General features: G+C 41.5%; 1 protein-coding gene across 1 annotated transcript in view; it reads right to left on the bottom strand.

Annotated features, from left to right (window-relative positions):
- Positions 1-1,175: 1,175 nt before the first annotated feature.
- The window catches only part of me1 (malic enzyme 1, NADP(+)-dependent, cytosolic), a 73,464-nt gene continuing 62,139 nt past the window's right edge, over positions 1,176-12,500 (bottom strand). Inside the window, exons 6-14 of the mRNA XM_058418845.1 lie at positions 10,390-10,493; positions 4,049-4,158; positions 3,879-3,976; positions 3,545-3,658; positions 3,281-3,386; positions 2,625-2,767; positions 2,322-2,495; positions 1,999-2,097; positions 1,176-1,831 (exon numbers count right to left, since the gene is read on the bottom strand). Coding sequence (XP_058274828.1) covers positions 1,664-1,831; positions 1,999-2,097; positions 2,322-2,495; positions 2,625-2,767; positions 3,281-3,386; positions 3,545-3,658; positions 3,879-3,976; positions 4,049-4,158; positions 10,390-10,493 — 1,116 coding nt within the window. The 3' untranslated portion in view covers positions 1,176-1,663. The remainder of the gene's footprint in view (positions 1,832-1,998; positions 2,098-2,321; positions 2,496-2,624; positions 2,768-3,280; positions 3,387-3,544; positions 3,659-3,878; positions 3,977-4,048; positions 4,159-10,389; positions 10,494-12,500) is intronic.

Genomic DNA, 12,500 nt, shown 5'->3' with positions numbered 1-12,500 from the left:
AGAGAGAGAGAGAGAGAGAGAGAGAGAGAGAGAGAGAGAGAGAGTGTGTATGAGAGAGAGAGAGAGAGAGAGAGAGAGAGAGAGAGAGAGAGAGAGAGAGAGAGAGAGAGAGAGAGAGAGAGTGTGTTGTGGTATTAAAGTGAGGTATCACTCCATACAGAGATTATTTTCATTTGTGTTATAAAGTAGAGGAGAAAGCCTGACAATAATAAAAGTCTCCCAGTTAAACTCCAGTTAAACTCCAGTCTTCAGCAGTCTCGTGATGTTTGGTGTTCATGTCCCTGAACCTGTGCAGTCTGATTAAAATAAATGGTGAAATGATGTTATAAACATCAGGTTATAAACAGACAGGACGCGACACTGTGGTTCACATCTGGAACTAAAGATCTAAAATATAGACCAGTTTATATTACAGTCCATAATAAATCACCAGTAACACCAGTAAAGTCTAAGTTTATTTCCGTTCTGCTGAAGACTGTGGAGAAAGCTGTCAATGAGCGCCATCTACTGGACACACACACACACACACACACACACACACACACACACACACACACACACACCACTTCCTGCAGCTCAGAGTGACATCATAGGACTGATTAGAGAATATTAGCTGCATAGAGTTTAATAAATAAGAGCTTTCACACTCGACTGGACTTCGGGGTCAGTGACGTTTCTGGGAAATGCATCATGTGGTCAAACATATGAGCTGGAACTAATGCAGGGTTTGAGTCATAAACAAGGTCATTAAAGGTCACAGAGAGCGGCAGATGTCCCTCATCACGTGCTGATGTGCAGGTCTCACAGAGAGAGAGACAGACAGAGAGAGAGAGAGGTATCAAAAAAGAAAGGAAAAAATGTAGTATGATAAAATAAAAGTGTGAGGATCAGGGTGTGATGATGATGATGATGATGATGATGATGATGATGATAACAGCACTGGGCTCATTCTCCTGTAACAGGTTTTTGGGGCTCTATGAGAGAAGCTGTGAGAGTGAGACTCAGAGGTCTCACTGTCAGTCTGTCCTGTCTTGTGGTCTAATCTGTCTAATCTTTCAGCTCTCTCTGAACAGAGGAAATCAATCAAATCTTATAAAATAATCAACACACGACTCTTTAATAATAATAATAATAATAATAATAATAATAATAATAATAATAATAATAATAATAATCTGCCAAAAATGAATATATTAAATATAAAATCTTGGATGTTGTGATACTGGAGGCGTGGCCAGGGCGGAGTTCAGACACAGCACACAGCTTCACACATTAACACAATCTTTATATTCTTATATCAGTGTTATTAAAGTTTATTACATCACAATTTTATTCAGTGAAATCTCTCAGCATCAGAGCGACACACACCTGGAGTAAAGTGTGTGATGGTGATCTGTTTGATGAGATGTGTTTAATCTTCCGGAAATTTACTTATACAACTTCACATAATCTTCAGCACAAGTTCAACAGGACTGTGTGTGTGTGTGTGTGTGTGTGTGTGTGAAACTGGTGTGTTTATTTACTAGTATAAAAGCTTTAAATGAAACTCATGCAGTGCCTCATGCACTCATTCACATCCTGATCTAACAATAATAATAATAATAATAATAAACAGATGTAAAAATGCTGCAGCGCATAAATAATGTGTGTGTGTGTGGAGTGATCAGAGTCTGCAGGTCTGGATGTTCATGGCCTCCTCTGGCCAGCGGTACGAGTCCACAGTGAAGTCGTCGTACTCGGTGTTGTAGACATGTGAGCGCACTAATGCCTCTTTATCGGCTGGTTCAGGCTGCAACATCGCCATCTGGTGTCTGTAGGCATACTCTACAGTCTACACACACACACACACACACACACACACACACACACACACACACACACAGGAGGAAAAACAGAATTCTGATGTCTCACTGATGAACACTAATCTAACTCAATATTTAGTAAACACACACACACACACACACACACACACAGGTGTGATCAGTGTTAGTAACTCACCCTCACTGCTATTCTGAAGGAGACGGCCTGAATGCAGGTGAGAGGAGGATAGAGTCTCCCTTCAGCGAGGTCCTTCTCCGTCACCAGCTCAGCGATCGTCTGAACATTCACACACACACACACACACACACACACACACACACACACACACACACACACACACACCACTCAGGGAAAAGTCTCAGTAAAGTGTAAAGGCTCCTCTCCAGGTTTCAGTGGAGAGGTTTTCAATGGAAACACTTTATTTTACAAACAGCATTTAATGAGTTAAAATAGATTTTATATAATCAGTGTTAGGAGAGAGAGTGAGACATGTGTCTCACCTCAGCTGTGATGAGAAAGATCTGCTCAGGGATGTGAGACATGCTGCACGCTATCGCTCCGAGAGCCACGCCCGGGAACACGTAGGCATTATTACCCTGACCCGGGAAAAATCTCCGCCCATCTACCAGGGTCACAGGGTCAAACGGGCTCCCGCTGGCAAATATACCCCGGCCCTAACACACACACACACACACACACAGACACACACAGACACACACAGACACACAAATAAAAAAAGGATAGTGACTTTAAATTACTGTTAAACACACACAGACAGACAGACACACACAATGCAGTGTTACCTGTGTGTGTGTGTAGCACTGCTCGGCTGTACACTCAGCTTTACTGGTGGGGTTACTCAGAGCGAAGATGATGGGCCTCTCGTTAAAGGCAGCCATGTTTTTGATGATGCGCTCAGTAAAGGCTCCAGCTATGGCCGCCACCCCTAATAACCAGGACAGGAAGTGATGTCATGTACACGCTGTCCATTTACAGCAACAGTACAAATGAATCTTTTATTTCATTATTTATTGGAATGAATAAATTACATTTCTTTTCAGATCTGTTTGTAAAAAGACTTACAATGATATTTATATTACACACAATACACTGAAAAATCTATTCTCATTTCTTTTTATTACAATCTGTCTGTCTGTCTGTCTGTCTATCTGTCCGTCTGTCTATCTATCTGATTGTCTGTCTGTCGATCTGTCTGTTCGTCCGTCCATCCGATTGTCTGTCTGTCTATCTATCTGTCCGTCTGTCTATCTATCTGATTGTCTGTCTATCTATCTGTCTGTCTGTCTATCTATCTGATTGTCTGCCTGTCTGCCTGTCTGTCTGTCTGTCTGTCTGTCTGTCTATCTATCTATCTGTCTGTCTGTCTGTCTGTCTGTCTGTCTGTCTGTCTGTCTGTCTATCTATCTGTCTGTCTGTCTGTCTGTCTGTCCATCATTACCGATGATTGCAGTGGGCTTCAGCTCCTGAACAACATCCTCTAAACTTCTCATCTGTATGTGTTCATGAGCAAACCTCTGCTTCTCTGGAGTCAAATGATCTCGACCCTAAGAGACAAAACACACACACACACACACATACACACACACACATACACATACACATACACACACACACACACACACACATACACAGATCCTCAGATCATCGTCATCAGTGAAGAATTTGATCTTGAGTTAAAGTTCAGATCATGAACACGCTTCACCTTCACAATGAGACCCTTGGAGTCGACCATCCAGATCTTCCTCACACACTCGTCATGTGGAAGCCCTTCTTTCTCCATAGCCATGATGATCAGCTCAGCAATGCCCATCGCAGCCTGCCCATGGGCAACAATGCCCATCGCAACACACACACACACATTTCTATAAAACATTGTTTATATTGATAACAGAAATAAAAATATTTTCTTCTTTATAAATAATATGAGCAGTCTCGTCCTCGTGATGTAAATAATAAAATCTGAGATAAAATAGATGTTACAGGTCAGTTTCTCTAAACTTCAGCAGTCAGAACACTCAGACAGCTGGCACACTGACCTCCCCTGCTCCCTGGAACACAATGGTATGATCCGACATCCTGCTCTTAGTAATGCGAAGTGCAGCTAGAAGACCGGCTACTGCCACTGCTGCTGTACCTGCACCAGAACAGATGTGTGTGTGAGAATGAGTGAAAGTGTGTGTGTGTGTGTGTGTGTGTGATACTGTACCTTGTATATCATCATTAAAGGTGAGATATTGGTTGCGGTATTTGTGCAGAAGACGGAAAGCGTTGATGTTAGCAAAATCCTCAAACTGGATCAGACAGTTCATCCCATACCTGCACACACACACACACACACCTGTTGATAAATCAAAACAGACTAAAATGAAAAGCACTCTAAAATATGACACACAGTGTAATATAGCTCCATCCTGAGTGCCATCTAATAAACACACACACACACACAAAGACTGAAAGGAATAACAGTTTCACTTAAGCAGAAATGTCTCCACAGATGGGCGTGTCTGAATGGAGGCAGATGTGTGTGTGTGTGTGTACTAGCTAAGTTAAACTGACCTAGTGAATGTCATTTAAACAAAACTTCCTGCCACCCTAAGGGCCAGAGGAAAGTTAGCTCAGTTCTTCTGACCTGGAAACTCTGACTATTATACTACAGGATACAACAATGAAACACTATTACTTTGTGTGTGTGTGTGTGTGTGTGTGTGTGTGTGTGTGTGAGTTTTATTAGTTGATCAGTCCACCATCTGAGCTGCTCCTGGATGGATAATCTTCAAGGTGAGTGTTAATGAACGTTATTAATGAGAGTTATTAATGAGAGTTATTAATGAGAGTTATTGAGTGTTATTAATGAGTGTTATTAATGAGTGTTATTAATGAATGTTATTAATGAGAGTTATTAATGAGAGTTATTGAGTGTTATTAATGAGTGTTATTAATGAGTGTTATTAATGAATGTTATTAATGAGCGTTATTAATGAGTTATTAATGAGCGTTATTAATGGGTTATTAATGAGCATTATTAATAATAGTTATTAATGAGCATTATTAATGAGTGTTATTAATGAGAGTTATTAATGAGCGTTATTAATGAGCATTATTAATGATAGTTATTAATGAGAGTTATTAATGTGAGTTGTTAATGAGCGTTATTAATGAGAGTTATTAATGAGCATTATTAATAAGAGTTATTAATGAGCGTTATTAATAAGAGTTATTAATGAGCGTTATTAATGAGTGTTATTAATGAGCATTATTAATAAGAGTTATTAATGAGCGTTATTAATGAGTGTTATTAATGATAGTTATTAATGTGTGTTATTAATGAGCATTATTAATAAGAGTTATTAATAAGGGTTATTAATAAGGGTTATTAATGAGCATTATTAATGAGTGTTATTAATGAGCGTTATTAATGAGTGTTATTAATGAGTGTTATTAATGAGCATTATTAATAAGAGTTATTAATAAGGGTTATTAATGAGCGTTATTAATGAGCATTATTAATGAGTGTTATTAATGAGCGTTATTAATGAGTGTTATTAATGAGTGTTATTAATGAGCATTATTAATGAGTGTTATTAATGAGTGTTATTAATGAGCATTATTAATAAGAGTTATTAATAAGGGTTATTAATGAGCGTTATTAATGAGCATTATTAATGTGTGTTATTAATAAGGGTTATTAATAAGCGTTATTAATGAGCATTATTAATGAGCGTTATTAATGAGCATTATTAATGAGTGTTATTAATGAGTGTTATTAATGAGTGTTATTAATGAGCATTATTAATAAGAGTTATTAATGAGCGTTATTAATGAGAGTTATTAATGAGCGTTATTAATAAGAGTTATTAATGAGCGTTATTAATGAGAGTTATTAATGAGCGTTATTAATGAGTGTTATTAATGATAGTTATTAATGATAGTTATTAATGTGAGTTATTAATGAGCATTATTAATGAGTGTTATTAATGAGCGTTATTAATGATAGTTATTAATGAGTGTTATTAATGATAGCTATTAATGATAGTTATTAATGAGAGTTATTAATGAGTTATTAATGCATTATTAATGAGCATTATTAATGCATTATTAATGAGTGTTATTAATGTGTTATTAATAATCTAGCCATGGGGTCACAGTCCAGTGACTTCTGTGCCGGTCGCAAGCCCGCATAAATAGAGAGGGTTGCATCAGGAAGGGCATCCGGCATAAAACATTGCCAAATTTAACCGTGTGGATCATCAGTACTCTAAATTTCATACCGGATCGGTTGAGGCCCGGGTTAACAACGACCGCGACTGTTGGTGGAAGAAGTAGAGGAGGGAGGAGAGTGTGCAGACAGAGAGAAGAGGAAAGGTAAGAGTGTAGGACTGAGAATAGGAACTCTGAATGTTGGTACTATGACAGGGAAAGGTAGAGAGCTGGCTGATATGATGGAGAGAAGGAAGGTGGATATACTGTGTGTACAGGAGACCAGGTGGAAGGGGAGCAAGGCTCGTAGTATAGGAGCAGGATTCAAGCTGTTTTATTATGGTGTGGATAGTAAGAGAAATGGGGTAGGTGTGGTCCTGAAGGAGGAGTTTGTGAGGAATGTTCTGGAGGTGATGAGAGTGTCAGACAGGGTGATGAGTCTGAAGTTAGAGGATGAAGGGGTGATGTTGAATGTTGTTAGTGGTTTTGCCCCACAGGTAGGTTGTGAGTTAGAGGAGAAAGAGAGATTCTGGAGTGAATTAGATGAGGTGATAGAGAGTATTCCCACGGGGGAGAGAGTGGTGATAGGAGCAGATTTTAATGGACATGTTGGTGAGGGGTGATGACAGGTGATGAGGAGGTGATGGGCAAGTTTGGAGTTAAGCAAAGGAACCTTGAAGGGCAGATGGTAGTGGACTTTGCTAAGAGGATGGACATGGCTGTAGTTAACACTTATTTTCAGAAGAGGGAGGAGCATAGAGTGACTTACAAGAGTGGAGGTAGGAGCACACAGGTAGACCACATCCTATGTAGAAGAGGCAATCTGAAAGAGATTAGTGACTGTAAAGTGGTAGTGGGAGAGAGTGTAGCCAGACAGCATAGGATGGTGGTGTGTAGGATGACTTTGATGGTCTGTAAGCAGAGGTCAAAGATAGAGATGGAGAAGAAAACCAAGTGGTGGAAGCTGAAAAAGGAGGAATACTGTGAGGAATTTAGACAGAAGTTGAGGCAGGCTCTGGGTGGTCAGGTAGTGCTGCCAGATGACTGGGAAACTACAGCAGAAGTGATCAGGGAGACAGGAAGAAAGGTGCTGGGTGTGTCATCTGGAAGGAGGAAAGAAGATAAGGAGACTTGGTGGTGGAATGAGGAAGTTCAGGATAGTATTCAGAGGATGAGGTTAGACAAGAAGAAGTGGGACATGGACAGGACTGAAGAGAATAGACAGGAATACAAGGAGTTACAGCACAGAGTGAAGAGGGAGGGGTCTAAGGCCAAGCAGAAGGCGTATGATGAGTTGTACACTAGGTTAGACACTAGAGAAGGAGAGGAGGACTTGTACAGGTTAGCTAGGCAGAGGGATCGAGATGGGAAGGATGTGCGGCAAGTTAGAGTTATTAAGGATAGAGATGGAAAGGTGCTCACAAGTGAGGAGAGTGTACAGAGGAGATGGAAGGAGTACTTTGAAGAGCTGATGAATGAGGAAAATGAGAGGGAAAAAAGAGTAGAAGAAGTGAACTCTATGGAACAGGAAATAGATAAGATTAGAAAGGATGAAGTCAGGAAGGCTTTGAAGAGGAGGAAAAGTGGAAAGGCAGTTGGTCCTGATGACATCCCGGTGGAGGTCTGGAAGTGTCTAGGAGAGGCAGCAGTGGAATTTTTAACTAGTCTGTTTAACAGGGTTTTAGAGAGTGAGAAGATGCCTGAGGAATGGAGAAGAAGTGTATTAGTGCTGATCTTTAAGAATAAGGGTGATGTGCAGAGTTGCAGCAAATATAGGGGGATAAAGTTGATGAGCCACACAATGAAGCTCTGGGAAAGAGTAGTGGAAGCTAGGTTAAGGAAGGTAGTGGAAATTTGTGAGCAGCAGTATGGCTTCATGCCCAGAAAGAGCACAACAGATGCAATGTTTGCTCTGAGAATGTTGATGGAGAAGTATAGGGATGGTCAGAGAGAGCTGCACTGTGTGTTTGTAGACTTGGAGAAAGCGTATGACAGGGTGCCAAGAGAAGAGCTGTGGTACTGTATGAGGAAGTCAGGAGTAGCAGAGAAGTATGTCAGAGTGGTGCAGGACATGTATGAGAGGAGCAGGACAGTGGTGAGGTGTGCTGTAGGTCAGACAGAGGAGTTCAGAGTGGAGGTGGGACTGCATCAGGGATCGGCTCTGAGCCCCTTCCTGTTTGCTATGGTGATGGACCAGTTGTCAGAGGAGGTCAGACAGGAGTCTCCTTGGACAATGATGTTTGCAGATGACATTGTGATCTGTAGTGAGAGCAGGGAGCAGGTGGAGGAAAACCTGGAGAGGTGGAGGTTTGCGCTGGAGAGAAGAGGAATGAAAGTCAGTGGTAGTAAGATTGAGTACATGTGTGTGAATGACAGGGAGGGAAGTGGAACAGTAAGATTACAGGGTGAAGAGGTGAAGAAGGTACAGGAGTTTAAGTACTTGGGGTCAACAGTCCAGAGTAATGGAGAGTGTGGGAAAGAGGTAAAGAAGCGAGTGCAGGCAGGTTGGAATGGGTGGAGAAAGGTGTCGGGAGTTCTGTGTGATAGAAACATTTCAGCGAGAATCAAGGGGAAGGTGATACAGGACAGTGGTGAGACCGGCCATGCTGTATGGTTTAGAGACAGTATCACTGAGACAGAGACAGGAGTCAGAGCTGGAGGTAGCAGAGCTGAAGATGTTGAGGTTCTCTTTGGGAGGGACACGGTTGGACAGGATTAGGAACGAGGACATCAGAGGGACAGCTCATGTTGGACATTTGGGGGACAAAGTTAGAGAGGCCAGGTTAAGATGGTTTGGACATGTCCAGAGGAGGGAGAGTGAGTATATTGGTAGGAGAATGTTGGACATGGAGCTGCCAGGCAGGAGGAAAAGAGGAAGGCCAAAGAGGAGGTATATGGATGTAATAAATGAGGAGATGAAGCTAGTGGGTGTAAGTGTTGAGGATGCAGAAGATAGGGATAGGTGGAGAGAGATGATTCACTGTGGAGACCCCTGAAGGGAAAAAACCAAAGAAGAAGAAGATTAATGCGTTATTAATGCATTATTAACGAGAGTTATTAATGAGCTGTAAGGATGTGCGGATGAAGTAGAATCCATTTTGCAGATCTTTATTAATATCCAAACCAGCAGGCAAGAATCAATATTGATAAGGAATAGCAAAAGGGTCTAAAACCGGGAAACCAAACACACTCGGCAAACTGAAACCAAAACCGCAAAACCAGGAATCGTAAATAACTAGAACAGGCAAAGATCATACACGTAGTAGACAACAGGAACAATAAAGCAAGGCTCGGTACGTAATCCAACAGAGAACGACACTTCGCAAAGAACACTAGTCCGTGAGCTGTTTAAATACCTGAGTAAGACCGGAAATGAGTTCATGAATGTCAATACTCGGGTGATGGCGCCCTCTGGTGTTCTGGTTCCGCATATGCTGTTACATGAGCGTTATTAATGGGTGTTATTAATGATAGTTATTAATGAGTGTTATTAGAGTTATTAATGAGTTATTAATGAGATAAATGCAGAGATAAAACCTCCAGTTTAGCTTCCTGCTATCTGTCCAAATAATCCCAGTCTTCTGCAGAGTTTTATAAATGATGTGTAATATGTGGACAGGAATCACACTGACCCCTGACCACAGCAGTATGATGATTTTGAGGTTTGAAGTTTCTCATCTCATGCTTTAAAAATGTGACATTTTATTAAAACTCACTCCACTGTAATCACTCATCACTTTAATCCACCCAAACCCATCATCATTTTATTTTCCAGCCGCTCGGCCCTTCCAGAGAAAAACACAGCCTTCTTTATCATCTCATATCAAACCCAGTTATTATGGAGCCATGGCTTCTGTACTGGAGGGTAATCAGACACTGAGGTTTCAGAGAAGGACACTGACACACACACACACACACACACACACACACATACACACACACACACACACACACACACATCCACAAACCTAAAGGCTGCATTCCTGCAACGCAACAGCTCAACTATGCACATACAACATCCATTACAGCAATAACACACAGAGAGAGACAGAGTGAGAGAGAGAGAGAGAGAGAGAGAGAGAGAGAGAGAGAGAGATACAGACTGGCACAGACAAACTGGCATGCAGGCAGACAGACAGACAGACAGACAGACAGACAGACAGACAGGAAATAAGTCACTAGATTACATTCGAGGTCATAACACTTTTCACACTCACTCATTATCATCATCATTTATTCTGTCTAATGATTAGGAGATTAGACTCAGATTTATAATTATTATTATATAAGAACTTTCTCTCTTGCTCTCTCTCTCTCTCTCTCTCTCTCTCTCTCTCTCACTCTCTTTACCTGTCAGTTACAGCCTTCATAAACTCATCTAGGAGTTCATCATAAGCCTTGCCTCGGACACGTTTGTGTCTCAGTCCGATGTACAGGGGATCCTTCAGCAGCTCCTGAAACACACACACACACACACACTATTAATGTCATGAGTTATTGGTAAATGGATTAAGATCTCAGAGCCGTGATCTCAGGCAGGGTCTGAATGTAAGAAACTGGGCTCTGGACTGGAGCTCTGTCTAAAACCAGGAGAGCTCTGATCTCTCCAGGACTGTGTGTGTACCAGGATGGATCTTCTAGAAGTTCTCTGTAGAGCAGCAGTGGTGTTCTATCCAGAGTGAGCTTCTGATCAGAGTCAGTGCTGTTGATCCTGTGAACTCATCTACTCTGAAGCAGAACTATGATCTAATCTGAAAAGGTCTGAGTTTGTTGTTGTAAGATGTTAGATGGAGCCAGAGCTGCTCTGATGTTAGACAGATGTTTGAAAATTAAGACTGATGACATTACAGCTGAACACAGCTAAACTTCTTCATCAGCAAGTCATCTTTAATGACCTGCAGGACAGTACATGATTCCACATCAGCGTTACAGATTAATTCTTCTGAAAGAAACCCAGAGTGAGGATCGCCATCAACACTTTTTTGCTTGTCCTCCAATTTCTCCTCAATTTTTCCTTGTCTAATTTCCACCCACGAGCTAACTCCACCCTATCACATGACAGCGGCCGAGTGGGCAGGGTGGAGGCCAGCGGGGTGGAGGAAGATGTTCCTCCTTGCCGTATCTATGTCTATCTCTGAAACTTCATTTTGTTTATGTTCCTTCACTGTGGCATTTTATCAGAATTGAGCTAATAAAGATTTCCCGCACTTCATGACTTCATGTATGTGGAAGAGTGGAAGGAAACTGGAAAATCCAGAGGAAACCCACGCTGACATGAGGAGAACATCTGGAGCTGACATACAGTAACCTGCACGCAGACTCGAACCCTGGACCTGTAAGACAGTGAAGCTCCGCACCGCGCCCCGGCGCCGCCCCCGCGCCACCCTGCTGTCGCCGCCCTCAACCCTTTAAATAAACCTACAGTTATTATTATGCTGGACTTCATCTTGTCCTTCTTCCATCTTTCATGCATCTGGATATTTTTATTTCTCATCAAAAGCAGCTTCATTCTGCCAGCAACATCAGAGCAGGGAGAAGTTGAGCACACCCTGATGTCTGATGGTTTTCTTTGGAAATGTGGTTATTTTTGAAGAAGTCTGAACCAGGAGACCAGAGTCTGTGAGAAAATCATGCGGTCATTCATCAATAACCTCACATCAGTCTCCCAGCTGCAGATGTTCTCCACCACAACCTAATCTGATAGCATCTGCTCAGTTTCATCACCACATTAATCTAAAATAGGATTTAAAATGTAAAATGTAAGAGATATGTTTAAAACAGACTGAATGGGAATAAAACTGTTCCTGGTGAAGGAGTAGAAGATTCGCTCGCTCGTTTCTGGTCACTGCACCACATTCAGGTCAATGAACTTTAACCTCATGAACTCATTATCACTGGATGACTGGACTGAAAAACAGGAAGGAGAAAAGAAACTCAAAAACGTTCAGTGTTCAGTGTTTAGTACCAGACTTCTTAACCTCATCCGTCACTCAGTCCATTTTCTCCAGCAAGCAAACAAAACAACCAGACATCTGCCCTGACCCGGGGTACTCTCAACGTATTGGAACATCATCATCAACTTCAACAAGAAAATCATCTAAAACATGAAGGTGGACTTCAGAACATCAGATCCAACCTCTGAAAGAGCTGCAGCAACTACAGACACTTCTGATGGAAAATAAAAGAGAGAGAGAAAGAGAGAGAGAGAGAGAGAGAGAGAGAGAGAGAGAGGGAGAGATGAACTGTCTGAAATGTGTAATGAGGTCATGAGATACAATCTCTTTAAGCCTGGTTCTTTGTGTGTGTGTGTGTGTGTGTGTGTTTTCTTTCAGGTGAGACTCAGCTCCTGCATTAACACACAGCAAGGTAGAGAGAGAGGGAGAGAGAGAGAGAGAGAGTCAGCCACAAACCACACAGATACCACCTTGTGTGAGATGACATCACTGTGTGTGTGTGTGTGT

This window comes from Hemibagrus wyckioides, linkage group LG20 (assembly GCF_019097595.1).
Source record: "Hemibagrus wyckioides isolate EC202008001 linkage group LG20, SWU_Hwy_1.0, whole genome shotgun sequence".
In the NCBI taxonomy this organism is placed as follows: Eukaryota; Metazoa; Chordata; class Actinopteri; order Siluriformes; family Bagridae; genus Hemibagrus; species Hemibagrus wyckioides.
Note: the sequence above shows the minus strand (reverse complement) of the source record. Positions and strands in the feature narration are given on the sequence as shown.